Raw genomic sequence first — 23,932 nt, forward strand, 5'->3', positions numbered from 1 at the left:
TTCAAGTATATCTTTACGTAATCTGTGCTGCATATACAACTTAATTAATCTGTCTCACACCTTTCTTGTTTGGATACTGTTTTCTCTACGTGTTATTTTAATTGTGCTCTTTCTGGCCCCATATTATGACAAAAATCTATGAAGGAGATTGTTTGCTGATTGTTTACTTTTTTACATTTGGGCGTCAAAACAGTAGTCACTCACAGCTCTGTGTGAGATGAGATCTGTATTTGGTTCTGAGTTCTGGTTTTTGATTTTATTGTCTAATCCTTACTTTTGTTCATTTTTTTTCCATAGAAACTTGTAGAGGCAAGTATTTCAATGGCCAGAAAATGTTGCTTGTGTGTAGCCTGTTATTGTTATCAACTTTATCTTTGGAACCCCTTGGTTAAAGTTAAATAACTCACTGAATGGTTTATTGATTAGAGTAAAGATAGAAACTACAAACACAACCAGCTATTCCTCTCCTAATGGTATTTCTCTGAAAACACCCAAAGCAAAGCCTAGATGTTGATTTTTGTTGTTTGGTGCTTGGCCAAATAGTTTAAGAGACTTGAGGTTTAAGTTCCAAGCATTCACCAACAATGATGAGAGAGCAAATTACAGAGAAATACAGAGGTGCTTGCTGTAGGGGCAGTGCACCATGGATTAACTGCTCAAGCCAACCCTCCTCCCCTGTCCTGAGTGCTCTGATGTCTGAGCTGCAGTGCTGTTTTTCTGGAGAAATAATTTATGTTTTCGGTGTTGTGTTTTAAAATGTGTGTCTGCATGAGTGTGTTAATCAACACTAACTTTGTTCAAAACATAAGGTAGTGGTGTAGTTTTAGGTTTTTTCATTGTTATGCATGTATGTGTTTTACATGTGTACATTTTGTACATTTAGATATGAGTGTATGCAGGGCTATGTGTGTTGTGACTGTTGGGAATATGACATTGATTTCATTAAGACTGACCATTCATGACATTTATTTTCTAATTTGCATCCAATGTGCATGTGTGTTATTTAGATATTGTTCCATTGACTCATAACAGCTGATCTGTTATGAGTTAGCATTGTGATCCGTTGAGCTTTGCTTCTTTGTTGCAGTCATGAGTCAAGTGATCAGTTACGATTTTTATCTGATCACTTTGAACTCTCCAAATGCATGCTGAGGTGTCAGACCATCACTTCATTCCCTAAAATCCTTTCCATATCCCGCCTTTCGCAGATTGCTCTTGGCCACCAGCTCCATACCCCTCCGGTCAGTGTTTTTCATAGAGCGTTGTAAAGCTTGCTCTTTTTTTGTAATATTTTGTTTTGTTTTTATTTTGCTTGCCTCCCCCTTTGATGTTTACCTCCAGACAGAATGGCCCTGGAGCTCAGAGCTTGGAAACTCTACACAACATTAAGGATTAATCAAACAAAATCTGTCAAGTTCAGTATGTTTGTACAATCATGAAAAAGTTGAGATTTTTTCCAGTTGACAGTTTACTTTCCTTAAAGTTGTGTAGGTCACTGCGGCTTTTCATACAGATGGTATACAGCATCAAGCATTAGGGAGAGTTCATCTAGTAACCTGAAAGAAAATGAAAGCTTACTGAGCAACTTTAACCTATCCTTTAGTTTTTAGTGCCAAATCCAAGTAAAACTATTTCATCAGTAACAATGCGCAGTAATCAGGTAAGACGATGCGATCAAAATAATTTACTGACCTATCAGAAGATGCTAAATTAGTCCTGATTTTGTACATTCCCCAAAGCTTGGGTTAATGCAGCTGAGTATGAGGTTCTTTGATGATCTTGTGTGTCTCTGTGAGTGATTGTTTCTGTGTTTATTTCTGTCTTCTTGTAGTGAGCTCTTAAAGCTCAGAAAGGAGCTCATTTGTAGCGCAGGTGTGTAGACTCCAGTCAGGTGCATGAACTCTCCTGCAGTAACTCTCTCTACTCTCTTCCTCCTCTTTGCCTTTCCTCCTCCTCTTATTTCTATGTTTGCTTTCATTATTTCTGTTTCAGCGCTGATCTCAAGCGCTGCTTTTCTCCTCCTTACCTCTCTGTCCTTCTCTCCTTCTATTCACGTCTTTTGCACCGGACTGTGAGAGCGCCCTGCTGTGGCAGTTTTTTTTTTTTGCAGGGCACCACTGGCATGCATGAGTTGCTGCATTGCTATATAATCACCATTGGCTCCACATCATTCAAATGTCTTGTGTGTGCGTGCAGTGCTACCCCAGCAATGTGACGATGCAGAACGCATGCTCCATCAGGGCTGTGGCCAGGATTACCTAAAGAACCTCCTCAAGCTAATTCTATTTTTATTTTAATCATTTCTGCTCATTCTGCACCTCATACTGATGGTTTGTTGTGCTGAAAGAATGAAATAAAGCTATATCTGTATAGAAAATCTTTCAGTGCTGAGCCTCAACAATATTACAGTTAAGCTATTTATTGTGCTGGAAAATAGCATTTATCAGTCTAACCACCACCACTATGACTAACGTTTCTGCATTATTTTGCACCTGGAATTTCTTTGCACACAAATGCTCGCTGATTTTGGCTGATATCCAATAATTCGATGTTAGCAACATGATTATGTATGGGTGTGGGTCTTTCTGAATAAATGTCTCTCTTTGGCCTGCGAACATTTTAAATTAAACATATTTATACACAGAACATCTCAAAGCAGTAGAGAATGGACATCTTATAAATGTTCCAGTGTACATATTAGTGCTAAAACAGATGCGTTATGCACATAATGTTTGATTTTTGTCCAGACAAATCATATGTTGAAGTGTATTTGTGTGAACCTGAAGCCTACAGGGTACATGAAGTATGCTAAGAATTGGAGTTCTATAAAATCAGCTGCTGACGCTTTTCTCATATCATGATCTCACATTTATGTCAGTTAGTGAACTTGTCATTAACATTGTTTAAATCTCACCAAAGACATCTCACCATGAAATCCATCTAATTCCATAAATAATGACCATAACACGGGGGGAGTGATAAAGTTGAGTGCCAGTCTTACATGTTGACTAAGTGATTTCATGTTGTTCGTCAGTCTGACATGCTGCTGTTAAGTCCCACATAGAAATGTTAAGCTGTTTTGTGGCAGTTGTTTTAGAGTGTTAAGATAATTTTTGTCATTATACTAAGTGTGCATAGACAGTAGTGAATAAGTGTCTGTCTTTTTTGTAGTGTAGTGAAACTTTAAGACATTTTTGTCCCGTCAGTGAGAAGAGTAGTGACTTTGTTCTGTCTACGTCTTGACTGACGTGTACTGGCGTTGTGTGACAAAAACTTCACATGTAATGTGTTTGGCCCACTGTGTGTGAGACCTGTGGGCTCTGTACAAGTCATTAATAAAGGTCTTTGATTTTAAAGCCAACGGAGACTCCTCAGGTGGATGAATTGGGGGTAAGATGTTCCGCCCCCTGCACCCCCCTGTCAGGGCCATGCCATGTTTGGATTTGCATTTCTTTGTTTGTTACTCTTGTCTTTATCACCTTCGAAGAGCTGTTTTTCAGTCTCATTCATGTTGTCATGTTAAGGTTTTCATTCTCTCTACTTTTCTTTTTTTTTTCCTCATTTCTATTTTGTTAATTCATTGGCATATCTCTTCAGAACATTTGCTTTACGTTTTTCTGAATGTTTGGAGTTATTTCGAAGAAGGATGTGTCACTCAAACGTGACGCTTGTGTCCTGTTAGGTGGGAGCGCTTTTTGAGCCGCTCTTCACGTTTGTACTGTTGACACTGCTACATGGTCTCTGCCACCATTCTGGCGTGGGGTAGTGACCTATGGATGACCCCTGGGATCAGGTCACCCAGCTCTGACCTGCGAACCTCCTAGCCGACCCATTCGGGTTGGTCCCACTGTGACTCCGCATGCAGTGACTCTGGACTGAGGGTGCCATGCTTGTGCAGATGTGTCCTGTCAAGTATGGCAAGGTTTTTTTCCAGCATGCTTGCCTCCTTGCTTCCTTCCCTTTAGGTCTGTTCAGTGACAGAGAACCTGACAGTGCTTTGGTAGCAGACTGACAGAAACATATCAGCTGCAGCTACACTGCAAGCAAAACTAAATCTACAGTGTAGTCTTAATTGTGCTATATGAAAAATTTTCATGTAATAAATACTCCCAGTGATGATAAGTTCAGTGTGATCAAATTTAAAAGCCAGCTTTGTTTCAAACATAAAGTTTGCTATGATGTAAAAATGCAGTGCTGCTTTCTCAGCCCATATGTGTCTGGTAAGAGGTCTTGGTTCATCCTGCAAAGCACAGCCTGGTGCTCTGTGTTCACTCGATACACTGCCGCTCCCTCCACCCATCTGACTCAAGACTGGTTCTCCACAGAACACAGAGGACAGTGCTCGCATCTCCATCACCTTCTTTCGTCTGTTTCGAGTCATGAGGCTGGTCAAACTTCTTAGCAGAGGGGAGGGCATCCGCACCCTTCTGTGGACTTTCATCAAATCCTTCCAGGTGAGGTGTAGTTTACTGAAATGATCAGTGGCAGAAAGGAAAAGCTACTTGTATTAATCTTGTTCTACCTTTCTTGTTTTTGCCCAAAGGCCCTGCCGTACGTTGCGCTCCTGATAGCCATGTTGTTCTTCATCTACGCAGTCATCGGGATGCAGGTTGGTAACTAAATGTGACAGAAAATATTTCAAAATTTAAATTATTGTTGTTTAGGTTGTACTCAGTTAGGCATAATTTTTGCTTTAGGTGTTTGGAAAGATTGCCATGGTGGACGGCACGCAGATTAACAGAAACAACAACTTCCAGACTTTCCCTCAGGCCGTGCTCCTCCTCTTCAGGTCCGTAGGAGTCTGGTTTCATAGCTGATTCAAAATGCATTTTTTCTTCACTTTTTGAGTAAGTAATCCGTCATGCTTGTCTGTTCTTCAGATGTGCAACTGGTGAAGCATGGCAAGAGATTATGTTGGCCTGCATGCCAGGGAAACTTTGTGACCCAGAGTCAGACTACAACCCAGGGGAGGAGATGACGTGTGGCAGTGGATTTGCTATTATTTATTTCATTACCTTCTACATGCTCTGTGCTTTCTTGGTATGTAAAAAAATTAAGCGTTTTTTGGTTTGTAATAAATATTGGCAATCTTCAGCTTTCTGCAGCTAAAATGATCACATGAAACATGATATTTATATTAAAATAATTTTGATTAATAATTTCAGATGATAACACCAATCCCATTTGCAGAAAAGATGGGAAGTTTTTAAAAATGTAACAAAAACTTGTATCTGTAATGTGTTCATTTACTTAATTTTTTAAACAAATTTAAGAGCAAACATAATTATTATCAGTGTCTTTATTGAACATATACAGTATGAATCTGATCTGACCTCAGAACACTTGTCCACTATCTTTGTCTCTGTGTTAGATGGGCTTTATAGACCTGATATATGGCACAGTTTCACGTTATATTTCTGAGTGATTTGACAGACTTTGTTGAGTGAAAATTGTTTTCCTAGGTACGTTTGAGCCCTATGTAACTCTACTGATCTTGGTGGTGTGATAGTTTCTCATCCTGTGGACCCTGACAGTTTGAAGGTCACTCCAACCCAACAGTGTGTTCTGACCTTAGATTAAACACACTGAGATTTCTCCTGATCCCCTATACCCTGAGATTACCCCGAGTTTGTTGTTAACAGTAAATACTTTTTTATGTTGAAACTACAATTAGATTTTTAAGTATCGACCCCGATTTTATTTTTTTTTTTGTTTTTTTTGTAAAATATAAGCTCAAACAAATGAACAAATTACAGACTGAAGGCTTCCCTACTTTTCTGCAAAAGGGTATGTACAAAATTTGACATATTTAAATAATCATGTCTATGTGCAACATAAATCCTGCAGAGTCATCATCTAGCATAGCAGCTTATGATTTCTCTCATCTTTACGACTTGATGCGCAACTTGTATGAACAAAAACACTTAATTAATGAAAATAATTTTACTTCTTTTTTATCCAGATCATCAATTTGTTTGTAGCTGTCATTATGGACAACTTTGATTATCTGACACGTGATTGGTCCATTCTTGGCCCTCACCACCTTGATGAATTCAAGAGAATTTGGTCTGAGTATGATCCCGAGGCAAAGTATGTGCCCTATTCTTTAAAGTTTATGTTCAGTCATTTGGCTCTGTCAGTTTATTTCTTGAACCTGTTGGGTTTTTTTCCATCTAGAGGCAGAATTAAACATCTGGATGTTGTGACCCTTCTTCGTCGTATCCAGCCTCCTCTTGGATTTGGCAAACTGTGTCCTCACAGAGTGGCTTGCAAGGTCACCTCTCCTCCCTTTTAATATGATCCCGATCACAGATTTCAGGCAGAAATGCTGATTAATATTATTAGAATTATTTATGTGCCATGCTAAAACTCTGTACCTGCTTTCTTCTTTCAGAGGCTGGTAGCCATGAACATGCCTCTGAACAGCGATGGCACCGTAATGTTTAATGCCACCTTGTTTGCTCTGGTGCGGACAGCCCTGAAAATCAAAACAGAAGGTATAAGCTGAATATGAATCCCAGCAATTTGCTTTACTTCTGACTATTAAACTATTCCTTACACTAGGCTTACTGCTCTCTGTTTGCTGTAACTGTGATCACATAGATTTGAAATAGCTGTGAACTGGAGCACTTGGTTCTCAGGGATGTTTGTTTCCCTGTGGTGCAGGTAATCTAGAGCAGGCCAACGAAGAACTGCGGGCTGTCATCAAGAAAATCTGGAAGAGAACCAGCATGAAGTTGCTGGATCAAGTAGTGCCTCCTGCTGGTGGTTAGTGGAACTGGTCCCTTCTTGTCAACAAAATCACACACATCTCTGTCTGTTGTATTTTAGCACACACACCAAGCTAAGCCTGAAGAGAAGCACACACACACACACAACATATGTTGCCATGCTGCTCACATATAATTACTCCAAGCTGTTCTTTCATAACAGTAACCTAAAAATACTCATACTTCAACTGAAAAGCTGTATCCTGCTGTTTATGCTCTGCTCATGTTATCCTGGTTGTCCTCTCAGCAGTGTGTCTTTTATCTGTGTGTATTTGGTTCACACTCCTCCCTTCTGCCCTGGATGCTGATGGAGACCACTGACTATCTGCTGGGCTTTGGGCTTGCATGGCCTTGTAGACCATATTGCAAGTGCATGTTTTGTCTTTCTCACTAATATCTCTGCCCCCTCTCTCTACGGTCTCTTGCTCTGACTCACTCTGTCGTCTCTAGCTCATGTCTTTTCTCACCGCTTGAGCTTTTACAGCTTATTCTCCTCACAAATTAATATCTCTGTTTCCAAAACTGTGAAGCACTTCAGAATATTCTGAAGCAGTTCTGTTTTAGGGTGGTGGCATGGAACTAGTGTTGCCTCTCTGTCCGATCTCTGTCCCCAGCGTGCTTGTTCAAAGTGATTCAGACCACTGCTTCAGAATGATTCTCACGCACTCTGGCACACACTCTTCAAATTAAAAAGAAAAAAGGGGGGTACACATCCCTGCAACATTACACACATGCACAACTTCAGTTGTAGCTTTTTTTTCTATCAGGCATACATCAGACATACATGAGTGTAAAAACTGATAAATTTACACAAGCATAATGACATGTATACTGTATATCTGCATGTTTGCATGTGCTAAAGCAGAAATTTTAATGGCATTTTGGGGCATTTAAAAAATAATTTGGTTTAAACACCCTCTCCCCATTTAGCAAAACACTTTAAAAATTGTTCAAGGGGTGGAAATGTTTGTGGCAAAAGTTAGGCTGTAAAAATGAAAAAGATAATTTCACAGATTTTAAAATAACCAATATTTTTCAGGCATGCTTTCCAATTTATTTTAACTCAGTTTAGTTCATTCTAACCTCGTTTTCATGTAAGAAGGGAGACTTTATGGTTGCAACAATCGTTATTGACAGTGTGAATGAGTCTAATTCGAAACGCTAATGTCTCCAATTAGATCCATGAAAATTAAAATCAGACTGCCATATTCAATAGTTAAAGCCCCCACATACAGAAAAACATACACACAATTGCATAGGCACACAAAGTGAATATTTTTTTTAAGTTTCTTTTGTCCTTGAAATATAACAAAGAATCCTATTGTAGGTGCTGCACACCAAGGTACAGTATATACACCATCAAGATGGATGTATATAATTTGGACATAAATGATTTGGCTGGTTAGATACCAACTAACTTGTCTACCATCCAAAGCTGGTGGAGCCACATTTTTAAGGAGAATGGATGCAGGAGGAGAAGAGCCTCCCCTTTTCTCCCCCAAGGTGTTGTGTGTAGTGGCCTGCTGACACAGGAAGCATTTGTGTGGTCTATTCACTCAGATGATGAGGTAACCGTGGGGAAGTTTTATGCCACCTTCCTGATACAGGACTACTTTAGGAAATTCAAGAAACGTAAAGAGGAAGGCCTGGTGGGTGCACACCCTTCCCAGAACAACACAGCCATTGCCTTACAGGTGAGTGCTCAGGCGTATCTGTGAGAGTGTGATATGTGAAAGAGGGGACAGTTGAAAACTCTGTGAGAATGGATGTTATGATATTGTTAAGTCAAGTCTGTAACATGTCTTTGTGCATTTCATTCAGATATCATCAAGTGTGCTAATGTTATGGTTTATGATCCAGCAGGCCGTTCATGATCTTGGTGTACAGTATGATTCTGTTACTGTGATTTATATGTTTACAGTGAGTGCTTTTGGTATCTGTGTCCTTGTGTCTTTAAATATCATACATGTTGATGTTAAGCACGTGTCATTGTCTCCAGCCACCATTTCATGTTTCATAACAACTCATGAGATTCAAAAAGCTTGTGGCCATTTTTGTTACCTTACAATGTATGATATATGGCTTCAGTATATCCCATATATCTTATATATCAAATAGTATACATCCTCTAGTTTCTTTATAAGTTATATATATATATTTATATATTACACTAATTTTGCTCTGCATACATACAAAGGAAAGGACTGGAGGAAAAGGGATTTTTTTTTCTCAGCAAAAACATCCGTGTGACAAAGCTGGATGCTACTGAGGACATTTCAGATTATTCACAGTATCCAGGAGAGAACATCTGTCTGTCTCTGTGTTCTCATCTCAGTCTGTCAGTACTGTGAATGTCAGGTGTTGCATAGCTCAGGTGCGTGTATGTTCAGTATGTGTGGAGGTTGTGACTGTATATTGTGTCAGATTTGTAAGGTGTGAAATGGAGGTCCGAGTCATAGCGCTTAGCCTTCTTGTTGTCATGGTTACAGGCTGGCCTTCGCACGCTACATGATATTGGGCCCGAAATTCGCCGAGCGATATCATGTGATCTGCAGGATGACGAACTAGTAGACTTTATTCCAGAGGAAGACGAGGAAATTTATAGGGTAACTGATTTAAATTCACACAAGGGGAAATGTTTGTTTAGATTTGTGCTAATATATTTTTTGTATTTTTTTTAATAGTGATGCACTTACAAAAAAAGTTAAATGTACACACAGGTATACAAAGCAATTTAATTAGAAAATGCACACTTTGAGTCTAAATTTTACTGCTTGTACAATGTGTATGTAGGGTTTTGTTTTCAGCTTATGTTGTATCCTATGTTTTTCCTCCATTTCAATTCCAAAAACCTAAACACGTCTATCATTATGCTCACATTGTCATACCATAAACAGCTTCTCAATTTGATTTTGCTCATATGATTTCTGAAACAATACCAGTTCTCAGCCTTAACATCAATAGGGTTTGTGCTCTGCTGTAAGAGTTTGAAGCTCTGGTGGTTTTACCTTGAGCATTCCTTCACAGCGTAACGGCGGGCTGTTTGGTAACCACCTCATGAACGGTGGTCACCGGCGATCCAACGGGCATCAAACCAATGCCACTCAGCGACCTCTGCAGGTGCAGCCTCCGCCTCACTACGCTCACATGGAGCAGCCGGTGGGGCGCCTATCTCGAGCCAACGCGATGTCCCATCCCAACCACCATCATCACCACCACCACCACCACCACCGCCACCACAACTCCTATGGCAAGTCTCCCAAATCCACCAACATCAACCTCAACAATGCCAATGTGTCCAGCCTGCCCAATGGAGGACACCATCGCTACTACGAACATGCTCCTCCTAATGGATACCCAGGTCTACGCAGCTCCTATTGTGACTACGACAAGCCGCGGACACCACAGGGTCAAAGGTATCCACACACTGATCAGATCCAACTAAAATACATAAAAAATATTCAGTCCAGTCTGAAACTTTTTAACACTCTGTTATGCGCTAAGTCTGAATGTGTTGTTTCAAAGTGTCTTACTCCTTTAGTTTACAAAATCTTTAAAATTACATGTGAACAAAGCATGTAAAGCCACGTTAAGCTATTTTTTTTATAAAAATTGTTATAAAAGTCCTCTTTTTTTCTGAACTTTCTCACTGTAAAGGTCATGTCATACAGTCATGAATTATCTGTAAAACAGGCAGATCTAGGGAATCAGTCACAAACACTAAAAAAGAGGTACCAAAAAAAAAAAAAAAAAAAAACTGAATTCATGGGTATAAGAAAGAAACCTCAAAGGGGACATATTAAGTAACAATCTTAGTGCTTCAGTGTGTATATTAATGCATTTAAAGTGACTTACTATTACAAACTACAAATTACAAAAAAAAAAAAAAAAAAAACTTTTACTTTATCTGGGTTCTTCAGGTCAAATATGTCATTTTGTGAGCTGTTCAAATTTGGGTATTTAAGGTAAAGTTATGTCACTGTCCCTGCTAAGAATAGAATTACTCAGCTATCTCATCTTTATTTCCACCAAACCTTAAATTGTCTGCACATAGCACCTTGTTAAAAATCTTTTTTAACTTCTCATAAAGCACTTTAATATGTTTTTTATTCACCTATTTACCCACTTATACAGCACTTCTGATTTAAAATTTGCAGCTGTTTATGCAGCTGTTCCTTTCTCTACAATCTTACACCTGTAATGTTATCAAGGTGGGTTCATCGTCTTGTGAAAAGATATGTTCTGTTGGAAGATGGCTCGCCTACACAGTGAGACACAGCTGCCACTCGAATTATGGAAATAATTGGGAAATCACAATTCTCTCATTCTTGGTTCTTTACTTAAAAACAATTTCTCATTAGCAGTTATAAGTCCCCAAATATCAGAGAGAAATAAGCTAAAGCTACCCTGCAAGTAATTTCTTTAATGTTTTATATTCAGATACGATAGACTTTTTTGTATTTATTTAATTATTTTATTTTATTTTATTTTATTTATTCATTTATTTATTTATTTTTTGTCCAGAGGGGAGCTCCTATTTATCACTGAATACACCACCAGTAGCTATTACCGCGTTCTATCACAGTGTTCCTATTGTACTGTAATAATGTCATTTAGTGTTGTCTTAAGCGCAGTTTGTTTCTAAAATTACATTTGCATGGTCAGGCAATTTGATTAAGTATTTTGGAAGCCATAAACAGAGGTGTAAACATAGAGGTTAATAAGGGAGCTGTGATTGATGTAATGATTTGACCAAAGCCTATCTCCATAATATGTCTCCTTTAAAAATCCTTTAGTTTTATTTCAAAGCATTCAGTCAGATGAGTAATATTTGTGTACTTAGGATTTTGACTTGTTCCACTTTTCACCTCAGACACGCTCATTTCATGCATATATCTTGAATTATATGGCAGTGAATATCTGAGGAAATTTTTTAAAAAGAAGGAAAACTTCTCTGCACTGAGGGATTGCTGCAACCAGACAACTTGAGGACATTATTTTCTGAAAAGTCTTACTCATAAGCAGATTCTTATCAGTCCTTTCACAAACCTTGACTGTAAACCCTCCATTCTGTAATGAATCACCAGCCTGCATTCATTCTGACACTTAATTTCATAAATGACCAACCGCACCCTCATTTCCTGATTTTCTGTCCTCTGTTCAGTCAGCTGCTGCAGTGCTGGACTTGGTTTTTTCTCTTTAGTGTCCACAAAGTTTGGAGGACAATTTCATGGCTGCCTCTTTACACATGAGGAATGGTTCTTATCCTAAGGATAGAAAATGGAATTGTCATCCAAAACTGGAGCTGTCGCCTGGCATCATACCCTCTTCTCCTCATGCATATATATGAGAATGCTGTATATGTTTCATATACTGTATGATATATATGTCACTCTTTCCCCACCCCTTTCTCTGTGTTCTTTCCTTCTCCCTATCTTCTTCCTAACTAAAATGCTTTCTCTTAACCATCCCTCTGCTTTCTTGGACAGAAGGCGCTACTATGAGACCTATGTTAGGTATGTTGTTTTTCTAGGTTTGCAATATGCATCAACAGCAATAGCAGGACTATTTTAGTATGTCTGCTTCATTTTGACATGGTTTTGGACTGGTGAATGGTTGCATCCTTGCTAAGTCCACAGTATGTGCTACATGTTGGCCAGTTATTTGCCTGGGTATATTCCATCTTTGTTATAACACAGTTGTGTTGATGCTTTAAAGTGCATTAAGAGATAATAGAATTATAAGTGGCCAGCATAAAGGCCATTCCAAGCCAAAACACCAAACTCTCAGTTATTGCCGTGGATTTTCTTAAAAAAGTTTGTGTGACCTTTCAAAGTCCTAAAGTCTACTTCTTATATTTTTTAGTATTGTGCTTGGGGCTGAATGTTGGTCATTCTCTCCAGTCATTCATCCTGTATTTCACTTTTTTAAATTTGTCCTGAACAACAGCTCTGTAAGGGTACTTACAAAGCTGTTATTACTAAGTATTTTAAAGTTATCAAATTAATAACATTAAATAAAATTATGGTTTAAAAGACTGTAATAGCTTTATCATTTTTGCAGACCTTTCTTTGTTCTGTGTATATCATATGATGTATAGATGCTTTCTGTGCTGCAGTAAAAACTGCCACAGATCTCCTAAATGTGAATTCACAGCAGAGAAATCCATTTTTAAGATACTTTATTTATATTTTTCTTTAAATTTCTTAAAACATTTTAATGCTAGAGTGATACTATTTGAATAAAACTGAATTTTTAAAAAAGCAAAAGACAATTTTTTCCTTCATTTTATAATTTTCTTGAAAAATAGCTATTTTTAGTCTTTTTGTTGGTTTTTGTATGAATTAGTAACAACTGTAAAATATCTGTGGTTTTATGAATGTCCAATATTCACTCGAATGAAAAAGGATGATTGGTTATGAGTAGAAAGAATGACAAAAATAACTTTTCAAATTCAACGTTATAAAATTCATAATTTCAAAAGTATAAGGAGTAAATCTGTAAGATTTTGCAAAGTCCCACAATCTTATAGGCTTTTTTTAGTTATGGAAATCCATGACATGAAATGGGAGAGGGAGGGAAGTTGGCGTGAAATGACGCGTACTGCTGAAAACTGCCTTGCTTTACGCATGTGTCAGAAGTGATGCAATTTCTTAAAAGAAGGATCAGACGCTTGAATTCAAGGAATTTTAAGAGAATGTTTTAAACAGCTTTTTCTGTCTCTGACCCTCTGCAACACTGCCCTGTCCTAAACTTTCATGTTTCCTCACCAGAAAGAGATCTGTGTTTTAAACTAGATGATGAATGCAAAGTTTAAATGACAGAAATTTGCTCTTTAGCCCACAATATCTGCCTGTTGTCTTGGCCTGGCTGTGGTTAATATTATAAGGCTAGTTACTTGCATTGCTGCCCCCTGGAGGCTTGTGTCTGCATGGCAGTGCATGGCCCTTTGCAGTAATTCCCCTGAAGAGCAGCAATGTGCACGGAAAGACCCCTGTCTCCTGATCATTCCTCAGGTCCCACAGAGGGGACGGCCACCACCCCACCATCCGCAGAGAGGAGGAGTTTGATGAAGACCGCTTCTCTGGGGAATATTACAGCGGGGAAGAGTTTTATGAAGATGATAGCATGCTGTCAGGAGACAGGTATTTCTGTTTGTTTGTCACATTTTGTAACTTTATTGAAAAGGGGAAAATATCTGTGGAAATTGTTCAGATTATTATGGTTTTCTTTAATTATAAGCAACACGGCTGTAATCCAAAAGATTTAGGAATAGTGTGTCAAACTAAAACTTTCCAACAAGCCCTTTATTTTGTCTGGTCGGCAGGTATCAGAACAGTGATACGGAGTATGAAACTCCTAAAGGTTACCATCATCCCGACAGTTATTATGATGACGACGAGCAGCCTCTCTACCGTGACTCCCGGAGGTCACCAAAGAGAAGGCTGCTTCCGGCAACACCTCAAGGTATCTCCTCACTTGTACACAAATGCAGAAATGCAGAACAGTGTGTTAACTTTTTACAAAATCCGGAGCACTAGCCAGGTTTTTTATCCAAATACATTGCAAATTCTAACAAAACATTTCAGAAATTCATCGAAATAACATTTTTACACATTTCCACCCACTAGGCAATGCAGCTATTAAATATTAGTTAATCAGAGTGTACAGTAGGGGGCACCAATTCTCTCATTAGAACAGCAAAGTAAAAAAGTGCCTGTCAAGCTTGAAAGGAAAGGAAACTGATTAATAGTAAATAAACTTAATGGCAACAGGATAAGAGCACAGGGGACACTGACAACTGAGACTGCAGCTTTTCAGCTGTCGATACTTCTACTGTTTCTGCAATGCTTATCTCGTAAAGCATACACATCAGCACATTTTTCAACATGCGAATTACCCACAACCTTATCTTTGTATTACTTTTAGTCTTTGATATCAAAGTCTCCAGCATGACTTTTCTCACTGTTGTACTCTTGGTTGGTTCAGGTAACAGAAGGCCGTCTTTCAACTTTGAGTGTTTGCGCAGACAAAGTAGCCAGGATGAGCTTCCACATCAGCGTACTGCTCTACCGCTGCACCTTATGCAGCATCAGGTATATCAGGTCTACCTCCATGCCTTATTTTAAATATGGGCCACATTTTGGTCTCTGCTCAACAGAAATCTGTTGACATTCTGGTATGAAGTAGAAGAACTAGAGTGGACCTGTAATAAGTTCACACAATGCAAAGGTGGACTTAATTAATCGATTTTGTATTCTTGGCTCCCTCCTGACCATTCAGGTTATGGCTGTAGCAGGCCTGGACTCCAGCAGAGCCCACCGCCTCTCCCCGACCCGCTCCACCCGCTCCTGGGCCACACCTCCTGCCACCCCAGCCAGCAAAGACCAGTCACCATACTACACCCCTCTCATCCGTGTGGACCGCCCCCACAGAGAGAGTGTAGTAGGCAGCCAAGTGTCTGTGCGCAAGAGCTCCTGGTATACAGATGATCCAGAGTTCTCCCAGAGGCCGTACTCACCAGTTCACCTGCAGGTGCCACCTGAGTACCACAACCAGTACCACCAGAAGAGAGGCAGTGCAACCAGCCTTGTAGAAGCAGTAAGTTTCATGCTGTTGGGTCCAACACTGTAGTTTTTAGAGAAATTACAACTTTACCTCACAGGGTTGTTTTAAAAGAATCATGAGAAAAATATAAGCAAAACATAGCTCTGTCAATCCACAGCAATGGGTCTTTCCTTGCTTTCTGTCTTGCAGGTCTTGATATCAGAGGGGCTTGGAAGATACGCCAAGGATCCTAAGTTTGTTGCTGCCACAAAGCATGAGATAGCAGATGCATGTGAGATGACAATAGACGAGATGGAGAGTGCAGCGAGCCACCTACTGAATGGAGGGATGGCCCCAGGAATTAACGGGGTCAATGTGTTTCCCCTTCTAACTCCGCGGGACTATGAACTGCAGGACACCGGGGCCAGCTACAGTGACGAGGAGCCAGAGACAGAACCCAGGGCTCCTTACGAGGAGGACCTGGCAGACGAGATGATCTGCATAACGACTTTATAGCAGTGGCTGGAGACAAATACAGATCAGAACCTTGATAGACTACAGTTGAGAAAATTTAAAAAAGAAATGCATCCGTTGGCTCTGACCAAAAGAAGTGCCTTTTACACAGAAAGGAAAGGCATATAGAAGAAAGACACACAGTAGTAGTCCCGTCTTTAAATTGTTCTCCACCTGCCAGCAAAGGAGGTCACAGCACAGAGCTAGCTAACATCCCTGCTGAACACAGAGAGACTGACTTTGCCCTCCTCCAAAGGTCCTTACCTTGAGGTGACATACAGGTACAGCCTGCTGCCAATCAGAGGCGAGGACATTGATGCCAGTGAAAGTGAAGGACCAGCTGGCAAAGGTGTGAGATACTCTACAGGATGGGTTTCTAAGGGTGATGACAATCAGATTTATGATGTCATTACCTCAGTCACTTTATTAAGGTTTGGCATATCATGCAAGTTTTCAATGCAAGCATAGAGAGGCATATATTGTTGTGTAGTTGTTAGAACAACTTGTTCCCTTCTTGTTTAAGCAGATTGTTTAAAGATTGCTAAAGCTGAGTGAAAATGTCAGGGGCACCAATAGAGTCGTACCAGATTATGCAGGAACTATCTGTCCTACTTATAGCATCATTCAACTTGAGATGTGTACTTTTGAAGCAACAAAAGCATTTGTGACAAATGCACTAGCAGACAGGTTATTTTAAAATTTTAGAATAGCCTGATTAATATTTCCTAGTTGATATGCTGTAAATTGTATTATATAACAAGAGAAACTTTGTAAAGAGATCTTATATATTTTGTAATTATGTATAATTTAAAAATCAGCAATATGAATCCATGTGACTTCTGTTATACTATAAAAGCAGACTTGCATTATTTTATAAGGCACACTGCTGTGATATTCATTTGCCTTTTATGTTTAGCTAATATGCACTTTTTGTTTAACCTATGAAAACAACATTTTTAGAGGTTCTGCTTTTGTGACACATCTGCACAAGATATGCAATTGACTAATTTCTTAGCATGGTGTGCACGTGTTAGTGCATGACACCAACGCCTCTTGCATAAGGTTGAAACTAAGCTTCTTTAGCAGGCAAACCTCAAGCATCCAGTGCTTAAACTTTATACAGATCTGATTAACACCTTAGTTTGCATATTTTGTGCAGAACATGCACAGGCATTTTAAATGCATCATGCATTAACACTGCTGCTTTTTTTTTCTGAGTTTTACCTAGGTTTCATCAGCCCCTTCTGAAATGCCTTTTTTCTGCTGAAAGAACTAAAAGTGATAGATGGGAGTAACAGGGATGAAATGATATTTCTCAATGATAAGTTTTTTCAGGATTTTAGTGACATACTCTATCGATTATGCCGTTTCATTAAACCTGTGCATTTCGCAGTCACATCCTAGCCTTCATGTAGTGTGAAGGCTCAGAACTTGCGGTTGCAGGAGACATACACAGACCCAAATGTCTAAAACAGTCCAAGTTGTACTTTTGGTGGAAGGACAGAGAGTGCTCTGGTGTCAGGATTCTTGAGAGAGGCAAAGCAATACTAACCCCCTGCCCCTTTCTCTCTCAACCTGCCTGGTTCTTGCATACAGTATACCTCGTTAGGCAACAGTGACAACATATCATTGTCTCAACCTATCTCTTTACACAGTGTGGAGTCTGTGAAAGGGATTATGTAGGGTTAAGCCTGGAATATGTGTTTTTTTTTTGTTTGTTTTGTTTGTTTTTTTTCTGCTAATAGCTTGAGGTGAAAAAAAAACCCTGGATTTTTAAAAATGGAGCAATTGAAATCAACAAAATAACGAAAAACCCTTTTGTTTTTCTCAGTTTTCATTCATTTAGCCAACACGTAAGGATACTGGACTTATTAAACTGAAGTGAGCTTTTTCAGGCATCGTTACAGCAAGTTAAAATGACCACAAAGTATATTTAAGATTATTGTGATCTGTTGTTCATGAGTGTTCGATTTGTAGGTGAGAGCGTCATGTACTTTAATTCAACCGAATACTGTCATGAAAATGTAGGTTTTCCATTTTGTGTGCACATTGAAAGGGCTCTTTGAATTGTTTGTGAGTTTAAAAAAAATGTGTTGTAGTCCTTTTGTTGATGACTGTCATATAAAAGGACAAATGCACATAAAAGGCACATTGTACTATTCGTAGCAATTACAGTACTGATGAACTGAAGATATGCATCATTTTGTAAACACTTTTAAAAGTTATGTTTAACTAAAGATTAAAGACCTTACTTTTACCTCATGTCAGGGATTCCTGAAAAAAAGAAAGAGAAAATGATTTGGTTCAGTCTATACCAATGGTATTTAAATATTAGCACATAGCTGTTTGTCTTTGCACAAGTAAATGTATAGTGCTTTTGTTTCTCCTTTTTCTAAACAGATTTGTGTATTAAGGTGAGACAATTTTGTACTTTTTGTGACTGTGCGTATGGTTTAGTGAAATCTATATCTGTCATTTACACCTCACCTTTCAATGCTGGGAATGAAAGGGTATAAAAAAAATTTCAAGGTGCACTGTTCCTCTGTTTCGCAGGTTAGGGGAAAAAAATAAATGGTTAAGTACCAGTTTACAGAGAAACATATTAATTCAGATGTTTCTATTAGTTTTCTTCATCTTATTATTATTACTATAACAACTATTAATGTTCAGAAAGCTGTATTAAAATAGAAGATAATGTAAAATATGTACAAATGTATGGGAAGACCCATGGTAATGTTTCTCTACTTGAAAGTTATGATATTTGCTCCTTAATGTTTTTATTCAGTAAACAATTTCTCTTAGTAGCAAATGCTTTAATATATATATAACCCTCTAGATTTTGTATCAATCCATTTTTTGTATTTTTCATTTTATTTTGGCCTTGACTTTTATTTAAATCAATACAGATTTTTTTTGTTTTTCTATCAATCATCACTGAATAAACTTATGCTGAATAACTCTTCTTGTTTGTTTGCATTGTACATAAACAGGCACGGCAGCATGCTGCTATCCCAGACTGCAATCCCATCCCAAATTTTTAAAATACAAGCAGCAAAATAGATTTTGGAAAAGATTTTATTGTCTTTTTTTTGTTTAAAAATGGTTTAATGGGCAGCAATAGACATTTCTGCATTTCAGCTTGGAGACACTTTGTTAGTCACCTCCACTGTGGTTGTTGCCTCTGATGCCTCATCCTCCTCCCACAGCTCTTTCCCACATAACAGGAAGGGCAGAGCATATTTACGGAACTAAAAGAAACAAAGAAATAGAATATATTAACAAAAAATAGCCATCATTTCTTATTTAACATATTAGACAAATATTCTGATACATGTGCTTTCAGCATGTGGAGACAAGATGTGCACAAAAAACATCCCTACAAATTGCTTTCAGCTGAAAATTTCTTTAGTTCCTGACCTAACCTTAACATGCAGAAAATAAACATTGAATAAATACAATAAAGCCCTTTTGTGTATATGTAATTGTATGTGCATAAGGAGTAACTTGTGCATACTAATGAGCATGTCAAACGGGCTCCTGCTAAGTTACTTTTTACACTAATGATTGTAAACCAAAGTGCTCAGAATGTAAATCCTCTCACCTAATGATTTGTTTTTACATACAAATGTAAAGTGGTATCTTTAGCTTCAAATACAACTGAATACACACTTAAGTACTTTTGCTCCCACTCAAGCTGGAAGTGTGGACAATGTGCTTGTTCACCACTAGGTGGTGCTGATGCAATGTCAGCAGCAGTGTTTTTCACATTTTCAAATCTAATTATTACTAGAATAATCCATGTGTGGTGTTACAGAACCTGTTTGTTGAGGTAGATGTAGATGATGGGATTGTACACCGTGCTGCTCTTGGCCAGGTAGACAGGCACCGTGCCCACCAGCGGATGAATCTCCGCATTGGGATTAGCAACCACAAACAAGGCCAGAACAGTATAAGGCAGCCAGCTGATCAGGAATGTCAGGACCATCAGGATCACCATAGTTGCCACCTTCATCTCCCCTTTAGCTACTGCTCCGCCTTCCACACAAGCCATCCTTGACACCTGCACAACAGAAGGTGTTTAGAATAACCAGAATATCCAAAGACCCTACATCCAGACACTGGCTGAAATCTGCTGCTGAGTGTTTGCCTTCTTTCTTGTATTTCAAGTTTTGCATGCACAAATAAAAAGTGCACATTAAACCATTAAACTTTGGTCAATCCTGTATAGTGTCAATAAAATATAACATTACTCTATTCCGTCTTTTGTTTCAGAATCCTGACAGAAAAGCAAAAAATAATCAGTTAAATATTTTTAACATGCCAAAAATAAACGTGTTTATTCTGGATTTTAAAAAATAAGAAAACAAAGAAGAGTGACATATCAGTCTACTACAGTATATAATATTATTAGATCATGACTCCTCCAACATGCAATTACTTGTCCTGGTCAAGAGATATTGTAGCTCAAACATTTCTTTTAAAAAAATTAACATGACGTATAAAATATAAGTAGAAAAAGAATGAAAATATTTGGAAACCATTTAAATTATGCATTTAGCTAAAAATAGTGCAAAGACTAGTTGCATATACATACACTGTTTTCGACAGCACATAACCTCTTAGTTAGAAAACCTGCACCATGTCTCAAAAATGGTTTAAACAAAGGCAATAAAACTCAGTTTTTAATAAACTCACTCAACATCTTACAGATGATTAATTTAATTTTCAATAGATCAATACATTTAATGGAAACTGATGGAGGATTAACATATAGACTGACTCTTTCAGACATAAAGAAGATGAAAGATTCACCACTCTGGGGAAGACTGTAAGCAAATAAGGGGAAAAAATACATTACTGAAGATAGAAGATCTAAAGAAACCAGTCCAATGGTTTTGCATAAGTGGTTTTACATAGAATTTAGAAAATCTGCAAATTATTGCACTGTTTTGCATTTTATACAAACAAGGCCATATGTTTAAATATTTTAATACTTGTTTAATAGCTAAATCCTTCAATTCTGGAAAAATCCACATTAAGTCTGATGGATTGGGAGTCTCAGTTTCAGTTTAGTGTTTGGAATTTCTTTCAAATATTTATTAATTTCATAGTATTTTAAACCATAATGACATTTTTATTGTAATAGTTTCATCGGAGGAAACAGCCAATGAACGTGAATAAGTACATCACTTATCTACAAAGTGTAGAGTAGTAAGAAGTAACAGATACATTTAATTTATTAGATTAAAACATATAAAGTTTTCTCTTTAGGTGCAAGATCACAGCCTATGAGGGTGCACAGGGTCTCACCTGGTGCAATGTCCACATTAGTTTGGCATAGGAGGCCAGGATCAAGGCGAGAGGAATAGCAAAGCAAACAGCGAAATATACAACAATGTAGGAGACATTACTGGGGTCGCTGTTGTGCCAGTCTGGAGCACAAGATGTCTTAACACCTTCCAGCTCATACCTGCCCCATCCAAAGAGAGGGGGTAAATTCCAGGTAAGGGACCACAGCCAGGACAAGGCAATACCTCCAACTGCATGCTTCTTTTGGAAGGTTATCTGTCCCAGAGGTTTGCATACCACAAACATTCGCTCCACTGCAATCAGAGCAACTGTGCACAGAGATGTGATGCCTGCAGAAATGTAGGGAAAATAAATGTCATGAAAACACCTGCAGTGAAAAAAATTAGGTCACTGCTTATATGTAGTTATTTTCATTTGATTACAGAAAAGTGAATTAAAAAGTACTTAACCACCAATGCCATCATAAAAAAAAAAGGTTTCTTGCTAACTTTAAAAAAATAAAATGACAAAAAATTAAAATAAATGCAATCTTATTTTGCATTGTGTGGATTTTATAGTATAATTCTGACATAAAATGAACAATAAAAAAAACTATTTCAACTCCACTGTGCTCTTTTTGTAACTCACCACACAAGGACACTGCAAAGCCCTCCATCACACAGCCTGTTCTGCCCAGAGAGAAGTACCCTTGGGCGTTGTTGACCACAGACAGCACTCCTCCGGTCATGGCTGTGCCCAGATCAGCCACAGCCATGTTCACCAGAGCGTAATTGAGCGGCTGCCTCAGCTGCTTGTGCATGAGGGACACAATGATCACTGTAGCGTTGAGTACGATGGCTGGAAAGGTGAAAATTGCCATGATGATGGAGAGGATGATGAAGCCAGTGCGTGACAGAGGGGGCTCCCCCTCTGGACCCACATAGTATGAAGCATTTGGTGATAGCGCAGGAGGCTGCATGGATGCAAAGCTGGAAAAATTGGTCAGGTACTTCGTCCTCTTCTTAAGATAGTGCTGCTAGATGTTCAATATCTCACTACTTGAGTGGGACAGCTGAGATTAGACACCTAAAATAAATCCTTTGGATCTGGAATTAACAAAGAGTAATTCCTCCAAATGATCATCCGTGATCCCTCACCTTTTGCTTGATTGTAAGGGGACTTAAACAGGATGAAAATGCAGTGCTCCTTGCTGACAGCTTACTGAGCACTCTAATATATTCCCAGTCTAAGAATACAAATGATGCTGAAATGTGTAGAGATGCAAATATTGCGTTCAAACTAATAAAAATTAATTCAGACTTATCATCTCTTTCTGTCTCATTTGTTCATTTTCTGTGCTCCCACACAACATCCACACCCCTCTCTTTCTTATCCTCTTTACACAAACCAGGAAGTTGGACATTTAAACAGCGTAAATACAGAAAACTCCACTGCAAGGATATTTCCAACATTACACATTACTGAAGAAAAAACTGCAAAAAGATGTGTGAAAAGCTTAACATGCTAATTATAAATTGCTCTCAAAATATGTGTGAGATGAGATGCTACTTGTCTGTACTACTGTAAGGACATTTGTATCATGCATGAAGTGTAGCACTAGATTAGGAACTTGGTGTAAAATGTACATAAAGTTTTCAAGTAAAAGTTTATGGGATGTCAGTAAAAAGTGAATAATTTAAAAGACTTATAAATGAAGACAAAGCATTACTTAATCACTAATAATGATTCAATTAAATTAAACACACATCAAATCCAGTAGTACAGCCTATACATTTCAGCGTGGTTATTGTTAAATAAATAATGACATTGTGTAAAATGTCATGTGTTGTTGTAAACCTGGGGTTGTGCTTACTGTTTTAAAACCAAATTGGGACTAAATGTGTTTCTATTGTGCCCTAAATGTGAAAACCTTACAATTGGAAAAAGGTGTACTTTCTTTTTTGCAGACTAGTACATGTGAATGTCCACTGTGTAAAATACAAAGTCACATGTAGAATTAGTTGATTGTGGGCATTTTTTCTTCAGTGTCCTACAGATGGTCTTTTCATGATAATCAGTTACCTCAGTTTGCACGTAGCTCCCATTAAACATGTTGGATTTCTGACACATTGGCGATTAAGCAGGCAACTACATGTTTTTGAATGATGTAATATGTTATTTGGGTTAAGGGGTCATTATGACGTGCTATACATAAGTCTTTACCAAACTTGTTACCAAACACAATCCTATGATAAATTCTGACATGTTAAATTTAGTGTAACAAGTGTATAAAATAATATTTTAATGTAGTATCATAAAAATTCATATGTTAGGGCTTTGAGGACTCAACATATGGTGCACCAAGTAGATAAAAAATGTTTTAGCACACTCGGTTTGCCACTGGAAGCAGTCTGAATGGAGTAATCCACAGCTGCTGAAGACGTGAGGTGAGGTTAAGCCCACAGATTTATCAAGAAACCATGGCAAGAGGTGTCCTACGTTTCACCTCCTAAGAGGTTTACATCCAATCAAGTCAAGACACAGATTACGACTGTTTGTGTTGAATGTTCAACACAGTCAGAAGACTTCAAATAATCTGATTCTGATTAATAAACTTTATTTTAAGTACAATGAAAAACTGTTGTTTTTTTCTATTTTGTGATCACAGATAGTTTAAATGATGAAAACTGATGCTGATTTATTTATTTTTTTCCTGAAGCCATGTTATTGCTTGTTTACAAAGTAAAGTTGGATCTAATGCATGGAAAGTGTTTGTAATCATTTTACTCTGCAATCTAACAAAAGTTAAATGT

The 23,932-nt window shown here is 38.1% G+C and overlaps 2 protein-coding genes and 1 long non-coding RNA gene across 3 annotated transcripts in view; 1 reads left to right on the forward strand and 2 right to left on the reverse strand.

Annotated features, from left to right (window-relative positions):
- Positions 1-18,787, forward strand: part of cacna1da (calcium channel, voltage-dependent, L type, alpha 1D subunit, a) — a 30,919-nt gene extending 12,132 nt beyond the window's left edge. Inside the window, exons 19-36 of the mRNA XM_041980528.1 lie at positions 3,358-3,390; positions 4,326-4,454; positions 4,544-4,609; positions 4,698-4,789; positions 4,881-5,040; positions 5,963-6,090; positions 6,178-6,274; positions 6,395-6,497; positions 6,667-6,768; positions 8,331-8,464; positions 9,260-9,376; positions 9,798-10,186; positions 12,263-12,286; positions 13,787-13,915; positions 14,098-14,237; positions 14,760-14,866; positions 15,054-15,371; positions 15,528-18,787. Of these exons, the coding sequence (XP_041836462.1) occupies positions 3,358-3,390; positions 4,326-4,454; positions 4,544-4,609; positions 4,698-4,789; positions 4,881-5,040; positions 5,963-6,090; positions 6,178-6,274; positions 6,395-6,497; positions 6,667-6,768; positions 8,331-8,464; positions 9,260-9,376; positions 9,798-10,186; positions 12,263-12,286; positions 13,787-13,915; positions 14,098-14,237; positions 14,760-14,866; positions 15,054-15,371; positions 15,528-15,833 (2,574 nt within the window). The 3' untranslated portion in view covers positions 15,834-18,787. The remainder of the gene's footprint in view (positions 1-3,357; positions 3,391-4,325; positions 4,455-4,543; positions 4,610-4,697; positions 4,790-4,880; positions 5,041-5,962; positions 6,091-6,177; positions 6,275-6,394; positions 6,498-6,666; positions 6,769-8,330; positions 8,465-9,259; positions 9,377-9,797; positions 10,187-12,262; positions 12,287-13,786; positions 13,916-14,097; positions 14,238-14,759; positions 14,867-15,053; positions 15,372-15,527) is intronic.
- LOC121636748 lies at positions 1,011-12,282 on the reverse strand. The gene is made up of 3 exons (XR_006009763.1): positions 11,354-12,282; positions 8,365-8,368; positions 1,011-1,022 (listed from the first exon to the last, which is right to left on the reverse strand). It is a non-coding gene; the product is annotated as an uncharacterized LOC121636748 (long non-coding RNA).
- A 177-nt stretch (positions 18,788-18,964) lies between the features above and the next one.
- On the reverse strand, positions 18,965-22,098 carry LOC121636908 (parapinopsin-like). Its single transcript, XM_041980766.1, has 4 exons — positions 21,768-22,098; positions 21,141-21,469; positions 19,648-19,890; positions 18,965-19,078 (listed from the first exon to the last, which is right to left on the reverse strand). Exons 1-4 carry the CDS (start codon positions 22,096-22,098, stop codon positions 18,965-18,967), a joined length of 1,017 nt encoding a protein of 338 aa, XP_041836700.1.
- Between the last annotated feature and the right edge of the window lie 1,834 nt (positions 22,099-23,932).

This window comes from Melanotaenia boesemani, chromosome 3 (genome assembly GCF_017639745.1).
Source record: "Melanotaenia boesemani isolate fMelBoe1 chromosome 3, fMelBoe1.pri, whole genome shotgun sequence".
Lineage (NCBI taxonomy): Eukaryota > Metazoa > Chordata > Actinopteri > Atheriniformes > Melanotaeniidae > Melanotaenia > Melanotaenia boesemani.